The sequence below is a fragment of the Sorex fumeus genome, unplaced genomic scaffold (assembly GCF_029834395.1).
Source record: "Sorex fumeus unplaced genomic scaffold, SorFum_2.1 ptg000073l, whole genome shotgun sequence".
In the NCBI taxonomy this organism is placed as follows: Eukaryota; Metazoa; Chordata; class Mammalia; order Eulipotyphla; family Soricidae; genus Sorex; species Sorex fumeus.
Genome location: NW_026606130.1, coordinates 19118852 through 19144588, shown reverse-complemented (window position 1 = coordinate 19144588; position 25737 = coordinate 19118852). Strand labels below are relative to the sequence as shown.

General features: G+C 39.6%; 1 protein-coding gene across 1 annotated transcript in view; it reads right to left on the bottom strand.

Moving 5' to 3' along the window:
- FAM120C (family with sequence similarity 120 member C) overlaps positions 1-25737 on the bottom strand; it is a 200961-nt gene that overhangs the window by 78624 nt on the left and 96600 nt on the right. Inside the window, exons 3-4 of the mRNA XM_056129974.1 lie at positions 23502-23584; positions 22508-22636 (exon numbers count right to left, since the gene is read on the bottom strand). Of these exons, the coding sequence (XP_055985949.1) occupies positions 22508-22636; positions 23502-23584 (212 nt within the window). The remainder of the gene's footprint in view (positions 1-22507; positions 22637-23501; positions 23585-25737) is intronic.

Below are 25737 nucleotides of genomic sequence, written 5' to 3'. Positions count from 1 at the left end.
GAAAGAATCTAGGGTCTCACATATGGTAAGTATGTACTCTACTTCTTACATATTCCTCCCCAAATGTGTATGTTTTTAAAAATTATTTAAAATAACAAATATCTTATGCTATTTTAAAATATTAATAAGGTTGTTGCCCCAAATACAAAAGAATAAAAGAAAAATTACATAGTATAACCACCCAAAGACATAAAATAAGTTTTGAAAAAAATTGTCATCTAGGGGCTGTAGTGATAGCACAGTGGGTAGGGTGTTTGCCTTACATGCCACCCAACCCAGGTTCGATTCCCAGCATCCCATATGGTCCCTGAGAACGGCCAGTAGGAATTCCTGAGTGTACACTCCTGTGCATCGCTGGGTGTGACCCAAAAAGCAAAAAAACAAAAACAAAAACAAAAACGTCATCTAAACACGTGGTTTTCTAAGTTGTTCATAATACAGCTGTTTCAGGTATTCAGCGTTCCAACACCAACCCCATTTCCAATGTGACCTTCTGTTGACCAATGCCCCCCGTTTCCCACCTATATCCCAAGCTTGTGTCCATTCCAGACACAAAAAAATTTATTTTACATTGCTTATTACAACAAACTGGCTAATGGAATTATTAGAAATATTTTAGTAAAAGAAAATTGGTGAAAATTGTTATATCTCACTATGGGGTTATTAAAGTCATTGTCTGAGGGTTCACTAAGCTATTTGTTGCTTGTTCAGCCTTCAGCTGTTATTTTAATTTACTGAACCTAGTTAACTTTGATGTTAATTTTCCATCTAATATAGTGTGCTCCTACTGGGCTGTCAGTATTGTGGAGTTTGGAGGTGTATTCAGGAAGTTCAGGATCTGTAGAACTGGGCAGATGTGTTTTAGTTGCTTGGCTTACATCTCTTCCATTATTAGTGGTGAAGCTGGAGCATTGCTTACATGGCAGTGGCTGTGTGATGTAGGTGTGGCTGCTCTGGCTTCTGGCAGTACAGAAGGGTAGTGGACCATTTTTTGCCCCCACCGTGAGTAGACTTCAGAGTTCTCAATCCCCAAACCACTGTACGTGGATTTTTTTGTTGGCTTGGCATCTGCAGGGATTAGTAATGAAGCAGCGGAGTTGGACTATTTTCATGGTTTGCATGACAACAGCTGTGGGGTATGGGTGTGTCTGTTGGGGACATGACCCACCCCACTCCTGAGGTCGCCCCAAAATTTTCAGCCCGAAGATCAATGTACCAGTGAATTAAAAGCACTGTAGCACTGCACTGTCCTCCCGTTGTTCATTGATTTGCTTGAGCGGGCACAGTAATGTCTCCATTTTGAGACTTATTGTTACTGTGTTTGGCATATTGAATACGTCACAGGTAGCTTGCCAGGCTTTGCCGTGCGGGTGAGATACTCTCGGTAGCTTGCTGGGCTCTCCGAGAGGGGCGGAGGAATCGAACCTGGCTCTGCCGGGCTGGCTGCGCGAAAGGCAAACACCCTACCGCTGAGGGGTCAGGGGGCTGAAGTGATAGTACAGCAGGTAGTGCATTTGCCTTGCATGTTGCTGACCTGGGTTCAATTCCCAACATCCCATATGGTCCCCCGACCACTGCCAGAAGTAATTCCTGAGTGCAGAGGCAGGAGTAACCCCTGTGCATCACTGAGAGTGACCCAAGAAGAAAAAAATTGAGGGGTCAGAGGGTGTTTGCTGACCCGGGTTTGATCCTTTGCATCCCATATGGTCTCCCGAGCAATTCCGAAGTACAGAGCCAGGAATAACCCCTGAGCATCGCTGTGCTTCACCCCAAAAGCCAAGAAAATAATACTAAAATAGATTGAAGCATAGCTAGTCTATTTTATGTTTGGAAGAGGAGAGTTGGGTCACACCTGGCAATGATCAAGGCATACTCCTTGTTCTGTGTTCATGGGACCATATACACCACTAGAGATTGAAGTGAGATAGGCTATGTGCAAGGCAAGTGCTTTAAGCCCCTAAACCGTCTCCCCAGCTCAGCTAGACTATTCTAATAAACATCATTTTCTATAATTGGTTCTATGTTCTATATATAATTTCATATTTGCTTTTATTGCAATTTAGAATGATTGCACTTTTCCATTATTTTGACTATATCTAATACCTGACAGGTTATTTCCCAAATTTCAATGTTCAAAGTTATGCCACAGACAAAAAATACACAGTGTGCAGTGTGGGTGTGTTAATGTAATTTTGTTCTGAATTTCCGATTATAAGCTTAGAAAATATCCCTAAATGTAATTTTTTGTCCAAAAAATATGAACATTTAGCCAAAGTGATGTCTCAAAGGACTGGAACATAAGCTTTGTATGCTGGAGATCTAGATTTGATCCCCAGGATAGAATGGTCTCTCAAGCACCATGCTGGCTGTGAACCTCCCCAGAAAGTTAAACCAAGAAGCACTTATCTGAGGTCACTATGTATCCACAAAAATGATTAACATGAAATATTATCTAGCACTGGTAAGAATAAGGACTTAGAGATTAAGGTACAGTGCCAGTAAGAATATATATTGTTATAGTTTGGGAAAAAATTGGGAATTCCTTACAACGTTAAACATATGTTTACAAAATGACACAGAAACTCAACTATGAAATATTTGCCAAGGAGAAGCTGGTATGTATGCCCATATATAAACAATAATGTAAGCAAGAACTTTATTCATGATATCCAAGACTAGAAATAACTCGAATATGTATCCATAAAAGAATGTATAAATAGTGGTATAATCATTCACTGGAATACTACAGCAATAAAAAGAACAGAAATACTCATACTTGCAACAATTTGGATAAATCTCAAAGACATTTTACACAGTGAAAGAAGAGAGACACCAAAGTATATAAAATTTGATAGAATTAAAATCAGTTGTGGTAATAAAACTAAAAATACTCTTTATTTTTATAAGGATGGGTTGACTTAGAAGGGGCTTTTCGTTATCAAGCCCTTCAAGTACAATGTATAAAACCTCCTAATTACCAATGAACAAATTTTATATTATGTCCTCAAATGGAATATAAGATATTAATCAGGCTGTGGTACAGTTCAATGATAAGAGTGCAAGTACATGAATTGCATGTATGACATTTGGGTTTGATCCCTAGGACCATAAAACATAAAAACAAAACAAAACACATTTATTCCCTAGTCCTACCTCCCCACAGGTCCTGTAGTCATTAAATTACAGAAAAATATTTTATAAAAAGAGGTATTAGATTGTGAGGAGATAGTTAAAGGGGCTGGAATGCATGCATTGCATGTATTGGGCCCCAAATTTGATATCCAACACTAACTGCACAGTACTTGGTTTGCCCTGTTGGCCTCCAATATCACTGGACACTAGTAGCACTACATTGCTGGTCCCAACCATATAACTTGAGTCGGTGAGGCCAGATTTAGTGGCCTGAGTCCCTTGAGCATAGTTTGAGAGATTACTGCTACCAAACAATATTAAAGTAACTCTAATCTTTAACTATAAATATGACTCTGGTAACTACATGTATATGTAAGTTGCTTGGATTATTTCATAGGAACAATTCTTATAAGCAGAATTGGTAAAGGATATAATCATTCTCAGATTACTAACATGATACTAAATTTTTTTCCAAAACAGATATCTCAAGCTGGAAGTGGCCAATTTATCACAAAGCTCCAGTGTTGAGGATTTTCTACCAAAAAACTTTAACAAGAATATTTCTTAGAGAAAATGTAAATATGTAATAATAAAGAAATGTTTAAAATATTTAAAATCTTATATTTTAACAGTTTGCTACTAGTAACACCCCAGGATCTCTAAAGCATTCTAAAGCAAAATAGTTAAAGGGGTTTTTTAGGGGCTGGAACAAGTATGGCACGTGCATTGCATGTGGCCAACCAGAGTTTGATCCCTGGCATCATCTATGGTCCCCCGAGCCCACAAGGAGTGATTTTTTTGTGTAGAGCAGAAGTAAGCCCTGAGCAGCACTGGGTGTGACCCCAAAAATAAAAAAAAAGGTTTCTAAATCTAAACAATATTAGAAAATTAGTGGCTTGCAAAGTATCTACATGATTGACTTAGTATTCCATTGTACCAAGGTTCCATCATTTACGTATCAATTATTATTTTCCTCTTATATTTAATAATATACATAATAACGAAAAATCATCACTTAAAACATAAAGGTCTTCTACCTATGGACCTACACCCCTGCAGAAGTGACCACAGTTATTAGTTTGGCATATGTCCTGCCCTAACTTTTGCTGTTTATCCATACATGTTTGTACATCAATGTATTTTTTGTTCCCTTTGCTTTGTTGTTTTTGTCATTGCCATCTTTGTTCTGCACTGTATACCCAACAATCATTAAGGTGGTAATTTTAAATTGTCGGGGGGGGGGGCATACCTTGTAGTATTTGGGAACTTGGCAGTGTTCTTGGGAACTTGGAGCCACCAGTACTACACATCAAGGTGCTCAGGACCCAGGCAGTTCTCAAGAACAGGATAGCATTCAAGGGGCTACCACATGCCTGAACACTAAAATGGTAAATTTTATCTCAAGCCTTTTAACACACACACTAACACACACACACACACACCTCTCTAGAAGGAAAACCCATCCCCCATCCAAACAGTATCTTTTAATATTCACCTCTCTTACTACTCAACATGTCAATTTCTTTCTAATTGGGTGGGTCTCTTTAAAATTGTCTGATACAGACAGATTAAAAACTATGCTGCAAATTAACGATGTGAATGAACAAATCTGTTAGAAGGAATAGAATTTCTAAAGTCAGGAAATTATGGATGACTACTTTCAGTACTTGAACAGTCATAGCCAAAAGAGATTTTATAAAGGTAGAGGAAGAATTATTAAAGGTGGTAGAAAGGGCACATGGAAAAGACCAAGATTTTAAATATCAAAAGAATACAATCCTTAAAAAATAAAGCCAAAGTATACATTTTTTGTTGCTTTTTGGGTCACACCCGGTGATGCTCAGGGGTTACTCATGGCTCTGCACTCAGGAATTACTCCTGGTGGTGCTCAGGGGACCATATGCGATGCCAAGGATCGAACTCAGGTCAGCTGGGTGCAAGGCAAATGCCATACCCGCTCTGCAATTGCTCCGGCCCCAAAGTATACATTCTATAAAATCAACCCCTTTCACAATCATGCTAGCACCAAGGGGTATGGTGCTGCCAGCAGGTCAACCTGTACCTGTAGGGAGAGAGCATCAGCAGCCTGATGGTGCCTTCAGACTTCCAGATACCCCAAAATTACTGCTGTGCCTTTGGTCAGTCCCCAAAAACTTGGGGTCAAGTTTACCAAGAAATTAAACGGCCAAAAGTAAGGCATATGGGAACCACAACCAAAAACCACCTCCGGCTTAGCTATATAAGCTCACTTATTGGCCTTATTTCAGAGACCAATAAATCTTTTTTTTTTTCAGCCACTGCTTAGGCTGATTGAATTGGGCATGAACTCCACCCCATGAATCTTGAAAGATATCAAAAGATGCAGTTAGGGCCTTAGCGTGGAGGTAGGCAGGAACCCATGTCTGAGATCTTCAGGCCTGCTTGGATTGGGACTAGGCCTCATCCCCGCAGGTCCCAAGTTTTCCAGTAGATTGGCAGTCACACCCACAGACTGCCCCCAGCGCCATGCAATCTCATCAACAAACAAGACCCAGAGACTATCAACTAAAGGTCCTGGAAGAGAGTGCTGCAAAATGTCCTGACCCCGCACCAGGCTGTCTTCACCGGGGCACCTTGGGGGGGGGGTGAGTCTCCCTCCCCATGCCAAACAGAGCTCCATCAGCTGAAAACCTCCAGAAATCAACTGCCGCCAAGTGCAAGGCCACTCTCCACACGCTCAGATGAGCCTTACCCAAGAGAGGACGAGCCTCACCCAAGACGGGATGATCCTCACCAAAGAACAGACCAGCAGGAAAACCCAGGTGTGTGGGAACCCGTAACTGAGATCTCCAAGACTGCTTGGATTGGAACTGGGTCTCCTCCCCTCAGGTCCCCAGTTTACCAGAAGCTTGGTAGTTATGCTCACAAACTGCCCCTGGCGCCATGTAATATAATAAACACCCAAGACCCAGAGATTATAAACTAAAGTTCCCAGAAGAGAATGACATAGAATTTCCTAGACATTATATTCTATCCATAACAAGCAATATGAAAAAAATTGTCTAGAATTGCCTTTTCAGCAGGTTTGAGTGGTGGTGAGACTAGTGTGGAAATATCGAATGTAACCAAAGTAGAGAGAGAGTATGGGGGAAATTTTCTGCCACACAGGCAGAGTAAGAGTTGGAACAGGGGTGGGGGTGGGGGAATACTGGGAATGTTGGTGGTAGAAAATGTATACTGGTAAAGGGAAGGGTGTTTGATGATTGTATGACCGAAGCTCAAACATGAACACTTTGTAACTATATCTCATGGTGAATAAAAAAAAGGGGTTGGGGGAAATAATAAAATAATTTAAAAAATTAAATTAAGGGCTGGAGCGATAGCACAGCGATAGGGCGTTTGCCTTGCACGCAGCCAACATGGCCGACCCGAGTTCGATTCCTCCGCCCCTCTCGGAGAGCCCGGCAAGCTACCGAGAGTATCTTGCCCGCAGGGCAGAGCCTGGCAAGCTCCCCGTGACGTATTCGATATGCCAGACACAGTAACAACAAAGTCTCTAATGGAGACATTACTGGGCCCGCTCGAGCACAGTAACAAAAAATTAACATTCTGAATAAAAAAGGAAAAGTAATGTGGAGTTCATGTCCAATTCAGTCAGCTTAATCAATGGTTGAATAAATAGCAATACTCCTACATTATAAAAAAAATTATGCTAGTACCATGTAAACTCATCTAACAGCTCTGCTCCAGAGACATAAAAAAAATCTCAAAAGAGATCAACCAACTGCAAATTTTTTGAACACCCATGTGTATTCATAAAATAAATATGAAACCCGCGGCTCTCTCTCGCCACTTGTGTTTGTGGTTCTCAGGCTGCTTCCCCACTTGGGGACGACCAATGCCATGGCCGGACGAGTGAGGAAACAAGGGCCAGGCTCGTTGGTATGAATTGCAGTTTATTCCAATCTCGTCTCCATTCTCCTCTGACTCTCCTTCCCTGAATCTCTTTTCCTTCTCTTGCATTCCCCTTGATCCTCTCTGATTCCTCTCCCCCAAACCCTGCTCCTACATTCTTCTCCTCTACATTCTTCCCCTCTACTACATTATTCCCCTATATTCTATTCCTGTGCCCCTTGCTAGTTTCTCCACACTCAGTCTTGCAGTCCTGGTCTCTCTAGTCTCTTACCCCCTCCAAAACTCATGGTAGCAACCACACCCAGGTCCAGCAGCACAATCAACATATGAAAACCCTCCCTGATCTCTTCCAGCCAGGATATCTACTCAAGGGAGAAATACCACCTAGGGTGTGTTTCTCCTTTCTTTAGTCCAATAGCTATTTAAACATGCATCTTAATTCTAGTCTTTAATAATATTAGCCATTTTGCATAGACACAGTAAGAGATATATTAAGCTTGTAGGATTGCTATCCTGGGGACATCTCGCTATAGATCTCAGACTACAGTGCTCAGGCCAGATTAGTCTTTCCTAACCCTAGTAGGGTCCTAATCCAGTTGTTACTTTTTGGATCATGACAGAATTTTTCCACCACCATGCTCTTAACTTATAGTTAAGTATTATGACGCTTTGGCCTGGCCCATTTTGATGCCAGGGTAGCTCATAGCTTGCCCTGGGTCCATCAGTCCCTCATCGGGACCCTGCTTTTGAGGTGGTAGGAAATAAGGGCAACTGAGGCTTAAGTGGAGAGAACAGATGCCCAGGAGTGACTATCATTTGGAGCCAATTAACTCCCAAATTACAAAAGCATAGCATTACTTGTCTTCCTGTGTCTATAGAAAAAGGACATTGCTCTGAATTAACTATACAAAGGACTTAAGGAGATGAGAAAGACAGTATTTACAAGTTAACAGAGTCTGATTAGGAGATAAAGGTGATTGACCAGTTGGGGAAGCAGAGCACAAAGAAAGAGATTACAAATATAGCAGAGGAATGGGAGCACTGTGATGGGTGTAACCCAATAAAACTAATCTCCCTGTGGCAAGGCAGAAAGAATAAATCAATGTTATTGTACAATCCATTCATAGCCAAGCCATTCAGGGCAAGCCAGAGGGGGGCAGGTCCAGTCCCTGCTGAAAGAAAGCCTCAGAAGCCACTTGCACTCACATTCCAAAGTCACCACCATGCCTGCAGTCAGACGTCATCATCTTGGGACCAAGTTTCACTGAGAAAATAACCTGATGAAAATTCAGGTATGTGGTCTCTATGACTGAAATCTCCAAGCTTTCATGCAGTCGGGATAGGCTACCTTCCTCGATCTCTCTGAGCTTTTAGAAGTGCCAGCAGTCATGCCCATGATCCACCTCTGATACCACGTAAATTCATCTACCAGTCTTTCTCCAGAGACACATAAATAAATTTCAAAAGAGATGAATTATTCACAAATTTTTTTGGACATCTCTTCATGGTTGAGACATCTTGGGCACTCCAGAATGGTGCAGGCCAGTGCCAGCCCAAAGCCCCAGCAGCCACTCACTGCCACACTCCAAGTTGCTGCCATGGTTCTGGCCAGAATATATCCTCTCAGGACGAGGACTCACTGAGAAATTAACCTGCCAAGAGTCCAGGCATATGGGTCTCTGTGACTGAAATCTCCAGGCACTCTTGGAGTTGTGATGAGCTACTTCGCCCAACATTTGTGAAAGTGGTGGCAGTCACATCCACATCCCAAAACTGCTGCCCAGTTAAAAATTTAACTCCAGCTATTCCAGAAAGTTAAAAACTCTGTATTTCCAAAACAACAATGAAATATCATCTAACACCACAGATACTAGAACACATCAAAAAGAACAAGAACCAGTGATGGTGAGCATGTGGGGAGAAAGGGACTCTCTTTCATTTCATTGTTGGTGGGAATGCCGACTGGTCCAGCTTTCTTGGAAAACAATATGGGCATTCCTTCAAATACTAGAAATTGAGCTGCCATGTGACCCTGCAATACCACTCTGGAATATATCCCGAGGTTGCAAAAAAGCATAGTAGAAATTACATCTGCTGGAACTGGAGCAATAGCACAGTGGGTAGGGTGTTTGCCTTGCACAAGGCTGACACGGGTTCGATTTCAAGATCCCATACGGGGATTACCGCCAGGGGTAATTCCTGAGTGCAGAGCCAGGAGTAACCCCTGAGCATTGCCGGGTATGATCCAAAAAGAAAAAAAAAAAGAAATTACATCTGTACCTGTATGTTCATTGTAGCACTGTTCACAATAGCCAGAATCTGGAAACAACCCGAGTGCCCGAGAACAGATGGCTGGTTAAAGAAACTTTGGTACATCTACAAAATGAAGTAGTACACTATGCAGCTGTTATGAAAGATGAAGTCATGAAATTTGCTTATATGTGGATGCTCATGGAGAGTTCTCATGCTACGTGAAATGAGTCAGCAACAGACAGACATAGAATGACTGCATTCATTTGTGGAATATAAAATAGCATAATATGAGACTGACACCAAAGGACAATAGAGACAGGGCTAGGAATATTGCTCCATGTTTGGAAGCCTGCCTCATGAACTGGGGGAGAAGGCCGCTGGAAGAGCGAAGGGATCACTAAGTCAATGATAGTTGGAGGGATAGTTCGGGATGGGAGATGTGTGCCAAAAGTTAGGTAAGGGACCAAATATGATAGTCTCTCAGTATCTGTATTACAAATCATAATATCCCAAAGTAGAGAGTGAGTATGGAGGAGAACGTCTGCCATAGAGGCAAGGTGGAATGTGGGGGGTATACTGGGGACATTGGTGGTGGAAAATGTACACTGGTGGATGGATGGGTGTTTGATCATTGTATGAATGAAATTCAAACATGAAAGCTTTATAACTGTATCCAACAGTGATTCAATAAAAAATAAAAATTATTTTTTTTAAATTCTGCATTTCCTGGAACACATCTCTCAACATTTCAAAACTCAACATTACTGATAATCCAGCAGTAGTGTTATCCTACATCAGTACACCAGATTGGATAGAACCCAACATAGACACCAACCAATCTCGACTAGCAGAACATTAACAAAAAGCTTAACCTGTAATAACATTTTAGTAATCCCTTAAACAAGGACTTAATGTCTCCATTGTGAAATACAACAACTTACACTAATTTTCTACTAAGGAAATATTGTCTGATGATTCTATTAGGAATTTATTGCTAGCAAGCAATATAAACTAAATTATTGTGGGCCTTCTATAGGGACAGGCTTGAGGGGTGGTTGTGAAAATTGTGGACAATAGTGGGGGGGGAAGGATATGGTGGTGGGATTGGTGTTGGATCATCATAAACAACTGTAACAAATCATCATAAACAACTTTGTTAAACACAATGTTTAAAGTGTCGGTGAATAAAAAATTTACATAAGTAGTTCTTGCCTATTTCAGGTAAACTCTTATATCAGCACAGAATATTTTTAAAAGTTTTACTAAGGAGAGGTAAGACATGATTCTTACCAAGTATGAAATAAAATTTAATGCAATATACTTTAGATCCCAGAGTTATGTAAATAAGAATAGGCATTTTATTGTATTAAATGGTTTTAATTTCTTTATTTACATAGTTTAAAATACTATATCAATCAGAAATTGGCTTAATCGTTTATTTTCTGAAAATTCTAGCTGCGATTTCTTTAAATTTTGATGGAGCAAGAAATATAAAGTAAATTTGTTTTCTGCCTAAGGGAGCTGAATGAGGTTGGGAGGGAAACTGCGGAAATTGTTGGAGGGAAGGTCACAATGGTAGTGCTGGAACACTAAATGACTGAAGCAACTAAATGATCTTTTTTTATTTTTTTTTTTTGCTTTTTAGGTCACACCTGATGATGCACAGGGGTTACTCCTGGCTCTGCACTCAAGAATCACTCCTGGCGGTGCGTAGGGAACCATATGGGATGCTGGGAATCGAACCCAGGTCGGCTGCGTGCAAGGCAAACGCCCTATCCGTTGTGCTAATCACTTCAGCCCCAATCATCAGGTTTTTTATTTTATTTATTTTTTATTAGTGAAACACCATGAGGTACAGTTATAGACTTACAAATTTTTGTGCTTGGGTTTCAGTTATACAATGATCAAGTACCCATCCCTCCACCAGAGCCCATCCTCCACCACCACGGGTCCCAGCATCCCTCCCACCCACTATTCCCCCCATCCCACCCTGCTTCTGTGGCAGGGCATTCCCTTTTGTTCTCTCTCTCCTTTTGGGTCCTGTGGTTTGCAAGAGAGGCATTGAGTGGCAATCATGTTTGGTCTATAGTCTATTTTCAGCATGCTTCTCCTATCCTGGGAGGATCCTCCCAACACCCTTTATTTGGTGCTCTCTTCTCTATCTGAGCTTCCAAGTCATGGAGCAAAATTCCTGGTACTAATCTCGGCCACTCCTAGGTGTTAGTCTCTCATTTTGTTACTTTATGTTCACCAGATGAATGCAATCTTTCTGTGTCTATCCAGCTCTTTCTGACTCATTTCGCTTAACATGATACTTTCCATGTAGTACCACTTGTATGTAAATTTCATGACTTCATCTTTTCTAACAGCTACATAGTACTCCATTGTGTAAATGTACCAAACTTTCTTTAACCAGACATCTGTTCTCGGGCACTCAGGTTTTTTCCAGATTCTGGCTATTGTAAAGAGTGCTGCAATGAACAAACAAGTGCAGATGTCACTTCGACTATCCTTTTTTGCCTCTCTGGGATATATTCCCAGGAGTGGTATTGCTGGGTCAAATGGGAGATCAAATTCTAATTTTTTGAGAATTGTCCAAACTGTTTTCCAAAAGGGTTGGACAAGTTGGCATTCCCACCAGCAGTGAAGGAGGGTCCCTTTCTCGCCACATCCGCGCCAGCACTGGTTGCTTTTGTTCTTTTGGATGTGGGCCAGTCTCTGTGTTGTGAAACAATATCTCATAGTTGTTTTGATCTGCATCTCCCTGCAATCATCATCAGTTTTTTAATAAAAATTACTGTCACTTTATCGCTCTCATACTGTTGTTCATCAATTTGCTCGAGTGTGTGCCAGTAATGTCTCTATTTGTCCCAGCCCTGAGATTTTAGCAGCCTCTCCTTACTTGTTTTTTCCAATGTATTGGAGGCTCTTTCAGGGTCAGGGAAATGAGACCAATTATTGTTACGGTTTTTGGCATATCGAATATGCCATGGGTTGCTTGCCATGCTCTGCTGTGCGTTTTTTAAAAAGTTAATAAAAAATTTAATAAAATTATATTTTAAAAATAAAATACAAAAATTTGCAAAAAAATTCCCAGTAAGACTTGGGAGTCAGACCTGGGCAACCAGAGGTTCCTCAAAGCCTTCCCCTATCTCCTCCTGGAAAGAGTGGGTTACAATTGTCTTTCCAACTTCCAGAAGCTGTCCAAAGACATATCTTTAAGATAAAATGTATTGCTATAACTAACCAGATGGCATACATGGTTAAATCCAATTAAGCCTCTCTAGAGACTATTTAAAGATTTTGGGGGCAGGGTAAAATCTGAAAAGAATCTTGTGGGCTCCAGAATTAAATTTTCTATGTAAGTTACCTGGATTATCAAAATGTCAACTACCAAAAATGAGTGATCTGCCCTTTCCTTTGCCCTCTTTTGCCCTTCATCTAAGGAGGCAGTTTCAGATTATTACACACATGTTGCTTTGCCCAATGAACTTGGAACAGAAAGATTACAGAGAGCACAGCACAATAAGTGACATAAAGTACTTTATAAAGTGTCCATTATGTTATTTAAGAACTGCTGGAATCAAAAAATAGACCAAAGACCACAAACTAGGGCTACTCTTAGTTTGGAGGACCAGGTGTTATGGGGGATCAAAGCAGACAAAGTACATACCCCTATCCATTGATCTATCCCTCTTGGACAAAAGATTCACTGTATCGCTGCCATCGTCCTGTTGTTCATCGATTTGCTCAAACAGACACCAGTAATGTCTCTATTCGTCCAGTCCTGAGATTTTTAGCAGCCTCTCCTTAGTTGTCCTTCCCAACGATATTGGAGGCTCTTTCAGGGTAAGGGAAATGTTATTGTTACTGTTCTTGGCATATCAAATATACCACGGGTAGCTTGCCAGGCGGACAAAAGATTGCTACTGTGTGGACGAAAGATTGCTAAAAATAATATGATATTTGACATAACATGGTCACAATAGTACTAATGTGTATAACTCCAATATACAAATTCACTGTACCTTCATCACCATCAGGGGCTAGAGCAATAGTACAGGGGGTAGGGCATTTGCCTTGCATGCAGCCGACCCGGGTTCGATTCCTCTGTCCCTCTTGGAGAACCTGGCAAGCTACCGAGAGTATCCTGCCCACATGGCAGAGCCTGGCATGCTCCCTGTGATGTATTTGATATGCCAAAAACAGTAACAACAAGTCTCACAATGGAGACGTTACTGGTGCCCGCTCAAGCAAATCAATGAACAAGGGGAGGACAGTGCTACAGAGAGTGCATCACCATTAATATGCCTAAGGCCTTCTACTACTGTCTTTATATCGATTCTAGTCTGACTCTTCTTTCCCTCTCCTCCCCAAACTACTTGATACTCTCAGTTTCATAATAAGAGGCTTGTTTGAAAGGCAAATCAATAAAGAAATGACTTCTCAACTGTGAAAACTGGTAATCCTATGAAAACTAATACATCCCACATTTTATATAGAAATTACCACAAATAGATTAATTTTTCCTAAATGTAAAACATGCAGTTTTTATAAGACTGCCATTTGTATAATTGGAAAATTATTAGACATGACACTGAAACTGTCCTATAAAATATAAAACAAAACTTAAATGTTTTCTTGCAAAAGACCCTTAAAAGAAAATAAAGAAAGGCTGGAGAGATAGTATAGGGGTTAAAGCTATTGCCTCGCATGCAGCAGTTACCAGTTTGATACCTGGCACAGCATGGCTCTCTGAGAATTGCAGGGTGAAACCCTAACGGCCCCCCAAGTACCAACTGGTATGGCCTCATAGGCCACTGAACACTGCTGAGGTGGGGCCAGATAATTCCCAGCACTGCAGGGCCCAAGTTATATCAAACCTTCGAGAATTTTGCATTGAACTACAGAGGTCAAGAACTGCTGAGTGGGGGCTGGAGCAATAGCAAAGCGGATAGGTTGTTTGCCTTGCTCATGGCCGACTTGCTTTCAATTTCCAGCATCCCATATGGTTCCCAGCGCACCACCAGGGGCAGGTAATTCCTGAGTGCAGAGCCATGAGTAATCCCTGTGCATAGCCGGGTGTGACCAAAAAAGGGAAAAAAAAACTGCTGAGTGGGGGCCAAAGTGTTAGTATGTAGGTGAGGGCATTGTAGGGCATTTGTCTTGCACGAGGATGACACAGGTTCAATCCCTGGAATGCCATATGGTTCTGGAGGAATTTCCAGGAGTAATTCTTGAGTGCAGAATCAGGAGTAACCTCTGAACTTCTCCTGGTGTGACCCCCAAAAGACAAAAATAAATAAATAAATAAATAATTTTAAAAAGAACTGTTGAATGGGGTCACTAGGCCTCCTATGCACCACTTAGGTACAAAATACTAGGAGGAAATATCTGTAAAACAGCTATCTGACAAAAGACTTAGAAACAGAATACAGTTATGCAACATTTAAGAATGGGAACACATTTTGAAAAATGCATTGTTAGGTGATTTAGTTGCTGTGTAAATGTGAGAAAGTGCTTACACAATCCAAGGTGATATAATCTACTATAAATTAGGAAATTTTGAGAAATTACAGTTGTATATGTGATTCACCATTCACAGAAATGTCATATAGTATAAAACCGCATCCGTATATGTATTTGTATCTGTATATGTAAAAACGGGCAAGACTGGGGACAGTGATATAGCTTAACTGGCTGAAAACAAGCTTTGCATGCAGGAGCTTGAGTTTGATTCCAACACTGTATATTTCCCTAGGCACTGCCAGGTCTAACCCCTGAGCACCAATGTTTTGACCCAAAAACCTATATATATATATACATATATATGCATATATATGTATGTGTATGCATATAATGGGTAAAAGATTATACATGAACAGATCATTCAACAAAGAGGAAGTACAGGTGACAGATAAATACAAGAAAAACTGTTTAGGGACAGAGGGAGAATTCAAAAGGCTGTAGTGCATGCCTTGCACGAGAATGTTCTGAGTTCAATATCTAATATAACTTGAGTCATACCACTGCCAATCCTTAGCACGCATCCTCAGCTTGCAGGCTTAGTATTGCTGATAGTGGCCCAGGGTGCAAAGAACTGCTTAAGAGGGTCCCTACCCTCAAAAAGGGGGAAAATATTTACTATTAGTAGCCTGAGACACAAAAATGAAAACTATTAAGTCATCATTATATACATATTAAAAAGGGCCATTATAAATAGTGACAGCAACAACTGTCCTTAGAAAATGTTTTGCCAATATTTTGTTGAATCTATGTTGAACACTTTGTAGAATGTAGCACTGTCCTCCCATTGTTCATCAATTTGCTCAAGCGGGCCCAGTAATGTCTCCATTGTGAGACTTTGTTGTTACTGTGTTTGGCATATTGAATACGTCACGGGGAGCTTGCCAGGCTTTGCCGTGAGGGCGAGATACTCTCAGTAGCTTGTCAGGTTCTCCGAGAGGGGCGGAGGAATCAAACTCGGGTTGGCCAGGTTGGACGCATGCAAGGCAAAAGCCCTATCCGGAAATCCCACTTGTATATTTTTTCTTTCCAATTCTTTATTTAGGAACCGTGGTTTGCAATATTTTCAAACAATGTTCCAATTCTCTCTTACCCTCCTATCCCTATGGACTCTCAACTATATTAATTGGTCAGAGAATCTTTATTCCAGAGAGAGTTTTTTATTAAAGAACTACACCATTATTATGTGGCAATTACATATAAAGCTTTATATTATATTAGCAATACTTCCTAACTTCTTTTGTTCAGAATGACTTTGGTTATTTGAAAAGATTTATGATATTACAAATTTTAGTGGAGTTTATTCTAAGTCCTTGAAGAATGTCATCAGAATTTTGATGGATATTAAATTGACCCTGTACACTGCTTTTAGGTAGGATGGTAGCTTGACAGGGTTAATTCTTTATTTTTAACAAGTATTGAATCCCTTTGAATTACCAAGTAACAAAATTATAAATAATCGAGTTTTACTTGTAGAATCGATTAAACACCAATCCCTTCACCAGTGTCCCCTTACCTCAACCAATGTCCCTAGTTCCCCTACCCTAGCCTGCCTCTGTGGCAGGAGGCACTTTGTTAATGGAACCATATCATGCATATCATTTTACCTCCTTTAAGAACCCAGCTCTCGTACAAATTGACTACTTCTACCTATCCTTAGTTATCCTTTCCCTAACCCCTCTCCTCCACCAATGTCAAGCGTTCAATAAAGGACCAAGGGCTGGAGCGATAGCACAGTGGGGAGGGTGTTTGCCTTGCACGTGGCTGACCCGGGTTCGATCCCCAGCATCCCATATGGTCCCCTGAGCACCGCCAGGAGTAATTCCTGAGTGCAAAGCCAGGAGTAACCCTTGTGCATCACCGGGTGTGACCCAAAAAGAAAAAAAAAAGGACCAGTTCTCCTGCCCTTTGTTTCTATTGTCTTTGGGCATTATTTTCCTACAACGTTTCTTTTATATTTCCAAAATGAGTATGATTATTCTGTGTCTGTCTCTCTCCCTCTGACTCATGTCACTCACTATCATATTCTCAAGATAGATCCATGTATCAGTCAATTTCGTGATGTCATCTTTTCTAATGGCTGTGTAGTATCCCAATGTGTATACACACCATAGCTTCTTTTTTTAAATTGCATCACCATGAGATATATAGTTACAAAACTGATCATGGTCAGGTTTCAGTCATAAAGTATTCCAACACCCATCCCCCCACTAGTGTACATTTCCTACCACCAATGTCCCCAGTTTTCATTCTAAAACCCTCTCCCCAGCCTGACTCTATGGCAGGCACTTTCCTTCTTTCTGTCTCTCCCTGTCTCTCTCTCTTCCCTTTATGGCATTAATACCATAGCTTCTTAATCCAGTTGTTTGTTCTAAGGAACTTGGGTTGTTTCCATACTTGACTATTGTGAATAGTATTGCAGTGAACATAGAAGTGCAGATCCCCTTTCTGAATTGTTCTTGGGCCCTTAGGGTATATTTCCAGGAATAGAGTTACTGAGTCATATGGAAGTTCATTTCCTATTTTTTGACGAATGTCCATATTATTTTCAAAAAAGGCTGGACCAGTCAACACACCCACCAGCAGTGAATGAGGATCCCTTTCCCCCCACATCCATGCCAACAATGATTATTTGTTCTTTATGATGAGTGCAGTGTCTTTGCTATGAGGTGTTTTCTCATTGTTTTCATTTGGATTTTCCTGATTAGTTATATAGAGCTTTTTCCATGTGCCTTTTGGTCATTTGTATTTCTTCTTTGACAGTCTTTCTTATCATCTCTTTTTCCCATTTTTGATAAGGTTGTATGGTATTTTTTGTCTTGCAAAGTTCTACCAGTGCTTTATATATCCTGGGTATTAACCCTCTATAAGATGAGTGGTAGGCAAATAATTTCTCCCATTATGTGGACTGTCTTTGTAGTCTGATCGTTATTTCCTTTGAGTTGCAGAAGCTTCTTAATTTAATGTAGTCCCATTTCTTATCTTTGCTTCCACGTGCTTGGTCAGTGGTGTTTCATACTTTAACATGTCTCTTGCTTCAATGTTAAGGAGAGTTCTGCCTACATTTTCTTCTATGTTCCTTATGGATTTAAGTCTGATGTTGAGGTCTTTAATCCATTTTGATTTGGCTTTTGTGCATCACGTTAAGAAGAAGTCTGAGGGTTTTGTTTCTGTTTTTTGCTTTTGCATGTGGTCACAAGTTTTTCTAGCACCATTTGTTGAAAAGGCTTTCCTCACTCTGCTTCATATATTTTGCTCCTTTATCAAAGATTACCTGTAGGTCTGTCTCTGGGTTTTCAATTTTCTCGTTTTTCATTGATCTGAGGGTGTTTTTTTTCTGGTACCATGAAGGTCATGATGTTTAAATTATTATCACTTTGAAGTACAGTACGAAGTTGGGGAAAGTGATGCTTCCCATCTTCTTTTTCCCAAATATGCTTTAGCTATTCAGGGGTGGAGGGTGAGAGTGGGGGTGGGGGTGGAGGTATTGTTCCATATGAATTTCAGGAGAGTTTGGTCTATTTCTCTGAAAAACGTGATGGGTATCTTTATAGGAATTACACTGAATCTGTAAAATACTTTGGAGAGTATTGCCATTTTTGCTGATATTAATCCTCCCAATCCATAAGCAGGGGATGTGTTTTCATTTCTTCATATCCTCTTTTATTTCTTTTAGTAGTGTTTTGCAATTTTCTTTGTATAGCTCTTTTATCTCTTTGATTAAGCTGATTCGAAAGTACTTGATTTTCTGAGGCACAAAAGTGATGTGATTTTTAAAAAATCTCATTATTTGCACATAGGAAAGCGATTAACTTTGCATATTATTTTTGTAGCCTGCCACTTTGATATACAAATCTATTGTTTCTTAGGAGTTTTTCTGTAGTTTTTAGGGTTTTCTAAATATAGTATTGTCAGGACACGGTTACTGTTTCCAAACCATGAGTATGGAATATTTTTCCATTTCATGGTGTCTACTTATATTTCTTTCAAAGGTGATTGACAGTTTTCATTCTATTTGTTTAACACTTCTTTTGTTAAGTTAATTAATAGGCATTTGATGTTTTCTGATACTTTTAAATGGAGTAGGTTTTTGATCTTAGATCCTTATTCACATATAGAAATGTGACAGATTTATGTGTACTGATTTTTAACCTGCTATGTTGTGTATTGTTTTACTGTTTCTTGGAGTTTCTAGTATATCTGTGTGTATAAACATGTCATTTGTAAGCAGTGTTAATTTAACCCCTTTTACAATATAGATCTCTTGGGATTCTTTTTCTGCCTAATTCTTGTGGCAATGACTTCTGAGGCAAAATGGAATAAAAGAGAAAGGGGACATATTTATGTCTTGTTTCAGAGAGAAGGCTTTCAATTTTTCACTGTTGTAGGAATATCAAGTTTGCTGTAGGTTTGTTGTAAATGACCCTTTCTGTCTTGAGTAATGTTCCTTCTATCACTATTTGGTTCAGGGTTTTTAAAAAATCATGAATAAATAATTGATCTCGTCAAATCAATTGATCATGATTTCTATTTTTTCATTTGTTGATATAGTGCAATCATAAATTTATTTCTATATACTGGTCCATTCTTGAATCCCTGAAATGGATTACATTTGATCATAATGTATCATTCTTTTGATATGTTGTTGGATTTGGTTCACTGAGATCCAGTTAATGATCTTTGTATTGATCTTCATTGATATTAGTTTGTGATTTTTCACATTTTGTAACACCTCTGTCTGTTTTTGGTATTGTTGGCTTCAAAAGCTGTTGGGAAAGATTCCTGTTTCTCTGATTCTTTGGAAGAACATGAGAAATATTGGCAGTAATTCTTTGAAGGTTTAGTGGAACTGGCAAATGAAGCTCTTTAAACCAGGGCTTTTATTATTAAGGATATAAATTGTATTACAGTTTTAATATATTACAGTTTTAATTTCCTTACTCATGATTGGTCTGGTATGGGTTTCTATTTGTAATGATACAAATTTGGCAGTTGTATGAGTCTAACAGTTCATCTATTTCTTCTAGTAGCATAGCTATTTTTAGTAATACTTCAAAACCTTTTGTGATTTCTCCACTTTCATATCTGATGGGATTTTTTTTTTAGTTTTTCACTTTTTTCCCCTGGTGAGTCTAACGGTTTATCAATCTTGTTTATTCTTCTGAAAAATCAGCTCCTGGTTTCATTGACCTTTTGTATTGTTTTCTTGATTGATTTTAGAGTTTTCTTCTAATATGTATTATAATCTTCCTATTACTTTGGAATTCATTTGTTCCTTTTTCTAGTTCTAAAGTTGTGAGGACAGATTATTCATTTGAGCTTTTGCTTCTCATCTGATACAAGCCTGTATTGTTATGAACTTCCCCATTAATACTGCTTTTGCAATGTCCCATAGGTTCTGACATTTTGTGTTTTCATTTTTCTTGAGTGATATTCTTTTAACTTCTTTGATTTACTCCTTGATTCAACAGTTATTTGAGTATCTTATTAAGTTGACAAATGGGTGTAGTTCTCCCAAAATTCTCTATAATTAAGTTATATCTTCATGGTATCGCAGTATGAAAAGATACTTGAGGTGATTTCTATTTTTATGACTTTACGGTTACTTGAATTACACTCCGGCCCATGGTCCATCCTGGAAAATGCTCCATGTACACTGAAGAAGAATGTGTTTGGTTTTGGGGGACATGGCAAAGGGTCTGGATATGGTGCTGGGAATCAACCTGGATTTCCCAGCTGTAAGTTAAGCATCGTACCAGTTGTTCTTTCTCTCCAGCTCCCCATATTACCTAGTCTTTACAATGATGATGTATCTTGTCCTTGAGATCACAGATTTAATTTTTGGCTTCATACATTCTCCTGCTGTGTTTTGCTATTGTTTTATTTGGTTACCTCAATTGTATGAATTGTATCAATTATGAATCCTCTCCAAGGATTTCTTCAGTTTGCTCGTAAGGGATCCTCAGGCAGTGTAAAAATAGGACTTCTGTCCCTGTCTATTGAAGAAACTATATCCCTATATATTTTCATAACTCCTGGGCTTTGTGTATCCTGAGGTTGAAGGTCCAAGCTCCAGGTGGTCTGATCATTTACCTTGAACAATCATTCACATATCAGGTTAGTGCCTATGGCTCCATTCATTTCTGGCAGCCACTGCTGCCTTATGAGGAATTCTTCTCAGGAACAGTGGAAGTGGATTCAGGATCCAGGTCCTAAGTCCTGATCAGACATGAATCTGAGACCACACAGGGGCACAGGAAGAACTCAAAGGTTGAAAGTGGGGGAGAAAAAAAGTGTGCAAGAAGTAAGCTTTGAGTACTACCAGATATGGCTCAAACACAACAGAAAAATTCAATTCAGCTACAGTAAGTTATTTACTTAAAACTTATTTTAATTTCCTTTTTCAAGTTTTAATATTTCATTGGGTATACAATATCATCAAATCCCAAGGATTTAGCTTTATAGCTTTATATTTGTATAACTGTCATCACCTCCTTAAAGTTCCAGTACCATTCCACCACCAAAAGACCTCTCTCCCCTTTCTCTCTGTTAATATCCATAGATTTTAGTGAATCAGGAGTCAGTTCTGTCATTTCTTGCCAGTTTATTTGCTTCAGTAAATCATACTACTTTTTATAAGTTAAACAATCTAATAACTACTGTTCTTATTCTTACATGTTTCACTTAGCATAATTACCTCTAGATTGCTCCAAAAGGCATGATTTCATCTCTTTAAATGGGAGATTAGTAGACCATTGAATATTTATATCAGAGCTTCATTAGACAGTCATTTGTTGATGAAAAGATTGAAATTTAGGCATGGGTATTGAATTTAATGCTACAGTGAGCATAAAGATACAACTATCATTTCAAGTTAACAATTTTAATATTCTTGGATTTATTTTTATTTTATATTTTATTATATATATTTTTATATTTTAGGGCTGGAGCAATAGCACAGCGGTAGGGCGTTTGCCTTGCACACAGCCAACATGGCCGACCTGAGTTCAATTTCTCCACCCCTCTTGGAGAGCCTGGAAAGCTACCGAGAGTATCTTGCCCGCACGGCAGAGCCTGGCAAGCTCCCCGTGACGTATTCAATATGCCAAACACAGTAACAACAAAGCCTCCAATGGAGACGTTACTGGGCCCGCTCGAGCAAATCGATGAACAACGGGAGGGCCTTTACCTTTACCTTATTTTTATTTTACAAAACAAAATCCAAGTTGACTCCTGTTTTCATCATTAAGAATAAAACACTGATTCCTGTTTCACGAGGCCTTACTTTAAATCCTATTTTTATTGCCTATTATCTTTCAGTAAGAAAGACTATCTTTTATGTGAAAATACAGATTGAAAGCAACAAAGTTGTAAAAGGACACATGCCAGAGTAATTCTGGGTAATAAGATTTTCAGTGAGTTGTTTTATTTTCTAAATTTTCCAGAATAAACTTGCATAACATTGGTTATTAATAGATAAGAGGTAAAATACTCATTCAACTCAGTCCTAGTAAAATTTTCTAAAAGGAACTTTGCAAATTACACATGTTTGCACGGAGAAGAGCATGGAGAAGGATGGAGCATGGAGAAGACAAAACAGCTGGAAGAAAGCAGCACAGACCCACCCTCCCCACAGGAGATGTGTTGGTACTGATGAAGGTTATAAAACCGTTAACTCTTATGAATGGGAAAGCTAGCTCACCTGAGATTGTTTGAAAACATCCTTCCCAACCACATCCAGGTTTGAGGGGTCTTTTATGGAACTAACATACTCAGAAACAGCCTTGATCACCACATCACATGGAGGAAGAACCAGCTGATGAGCTCGTACCTAGAAGAGGTAAGATAAACAGAAACAACAAGAACAACTGACATCTATAATGGATCACTAAGAACAAGAGTGAATTCTGTACCTTAGCCTTTAAAATGATGATACAGAAAAATAAAGAGTGATGCCCTTAAACTAGCAATAGGGGTTGGGATCAAGAAAATAAGCAGTCTCACTAATAAAAATAAAAAAAAGAAAAGAAACAGAGGGGTTACACTGGGGCAGTAATAAGGACAGATCATCCATAGTTAACAGGAGGAAAGCAAAGCATGTGGTCATACAGATGCATAAAGTTGAGAAGGTTAAGGGCTGAAAGCTGTTGGAAGTTTCTCGCACCATTGCTTCAACTTTCTCAGCTATATTATTAGCTAAGTGAGCAAGGAGTGGGAAGAAATGTAGGCTTGAGAAGAGAGAAAGAGTATAAAATGGTCTTTCAGGAGCATGAAGGAAACATCATACAGTCATAAACTTCAATTACAACTAGAATGAACTGTCTCATCAGAACCTTAATAGGAATAAGAAAATTAGTTTTTCAGTATTCGCTAAATTTCATGCTAGGGATATGGTTCAGATGTAAAGTTTGGTCTCCGGCACATATAGTCATACTATTGTCCCTGTATTTCCTTTTTGTGAATTTTCTTTTGTGTTCTTTCCTAAGTATTTCAGTATTTACTGTCATATTAGTATTTTTCTTCTTAGATTAGTATGAATACTTAGGACATAAGGGTACTCACCATAAATTTAATTTTTTTTACCTGTAAGTACTTGAGATGTTTTAAAGCTAATGAGAGATAATTAAATCAATATGTCAAACAAAACCTGATGTCCTCTAGGCTTTAGGCATAGTGGAAGAAATAGGGCATATTACCTTAAGTGATGCAAGGGGATGTTCTGGTCCCAACAGGCTCCAGTGAAAAGCAGCCAGGTCTTCATCTGGAAGAATGTGATTACCTGTAAGGTACATTTGTCATTTATTTATGGTACAAATATTTCCTCATAACTACCGTCATGAACGGGCTTTTGAGAGAAAATTATCAAATAATTCATAACTAAGTGTTCTAGTTTTTTTTGGGGGGGGGTCACACATGGCGATGCACAGGGGTTACTCCTGGCTCATGCACACAGTAATTACTCCTTGCGGTGCTTGGGGGACCATATGGGAGACTGGGAATCGAACCCGGGTCAGCCGTGTGCAGGGCAATTGCCCTATCCGCTGTACTATCACTCCAGTCCCAGGTCTCTAGTTTTTTTCAGTACTTGGAATCAAACTCAGGACCTCACACACACAAGGCATGTGCCTGTGACTAAGCCATGTCCCTGGTGCATACTATTTTTTCTGTTTTCTTTTGCCATGCTTGATTTTGTTTTGGGCCACATCCTACAGTGCTCAGGCTCTGAACACAGGAATCACCCTTGGTGGTGTCCAGGGAACTATATGCAGTACCTGATATCAAACTGGGGTTGTCTGAATGCAAGGCAAGTTCCTTAACTCCTGTATTATCTCTCAAGTCCATATTTCAGTATTCACTGGGGTATTAGTATTTTTCTTCATAGATTTGTATGAATGTGGTCCACAAATATCTATTCTTAGGATTACCTACTATGTACCATAACATATGAATCATCAGTTATTATAGCTGTGCATAGTATTATTATTTCATGAAGATAAGGAAACTGAGATCCTAACATGTTATCACACTGATCACAGTGGCACAGTCAACAAGTAAATACCCATAGTAGGATGAAAAGTTTGAAGTAAGGCCCTGGATTCAAATCCTGAAATCGCCCAACCCCCCAAAGAAGCTAGGATGGAATTGCTAAAGCTCGTGCTATTATCTATTATGTACTCAATGTAGTTATTAGAATAATAACCACCAATTAGTGACTACCTAATAAAATGGGCATTTATTTTTGTTTTTATTTATTTTATTTTGCACAGCGGGTAGGGTGTTTGCCTTGCACGCAGCCAAAATGGCCGACCCGAGTTCGATTCCTCTGCCCCTCTCGGAGAGCCTGGCAAGCTACCGAGAATATCTCGCCCGCACAGCAAAGCCTGGCAAACTCCCCATGACGTATTCGATATGTCAAACACAGTAACAACAAAGTCTCACAATGGAGATGTTACCGGGCCCGCTCGAGCAAATCGATGAACAACGGGAGGACCATGACCGTGATATTTTATTTTGATTGAATATCCTTAAGATAGACCATTACAAGTGGTTCATGGTTGGGTTTCAGTCACACCATGATCCAACACCCATCCCTCCACACCTCACACCATTCCCCAACAACCCCCAGGCCTGCCTCTATTGCAGGCATCCCCTACTACCTCTCTCTCTCCTTTTGTGCATTCACTGTATCACTGTCATCCCGCTGTTCGTCAATTTACTTGAGCAGGCACCAGTAATGTCTCTATTCCTCCAAGCCCTGAGATTTTAGCAGCCGCCCCTTACTCATCTTTCTCAACGAATGGAGGATCTTTCAGGGTCAGGGGAATGAGACCTATTCTCATTACTGTTTTTGGCATATCGAATACACCATGCTCTGCCTGTATGGGCAGCTTTTGTGTATTATGGTTTGAAATACAAGTACTAAGAGTCATCGTTTTTGTTCAAGGCATCAGTACTTTTGAGCTGGAGGTGGTTTGTGGGCATGGCTTCCACATACCTAACATTTGGTCATTTAATTTCTCTTGAAACTTAGTACTGAGTTGTTGAGGTCTGGAGAGACGCAAAGTGGCAATTTTGGGGTATCAGAAAGCCTGAAGGTATCATTAGGCTGCTGATGCACTCTCCTCACAGATACAGGCTGACCTGCTGGCAGCACTGTGCCCCCATAAGATGGGTATTTTATATATCTCACTTCTTTTAACTTTCCTGTATCTTTAAGGAATTATTATTCTTATTTCACAGATAAGGAAATAAAGAGAATGAACCAAGGAGGTGTTACCTCAGTGATTTGCTCAAAGACTAAATCCAAAATGTGTGCTGACTTCATCAGACTATCCAAATTCAAATACTTTAGGATTAAAGAGTGAAGGGAATATCTGAAACAGTATATCAATTGTTATGCTTTAAGTACTTGAAAAAACAACTAAGGGACTG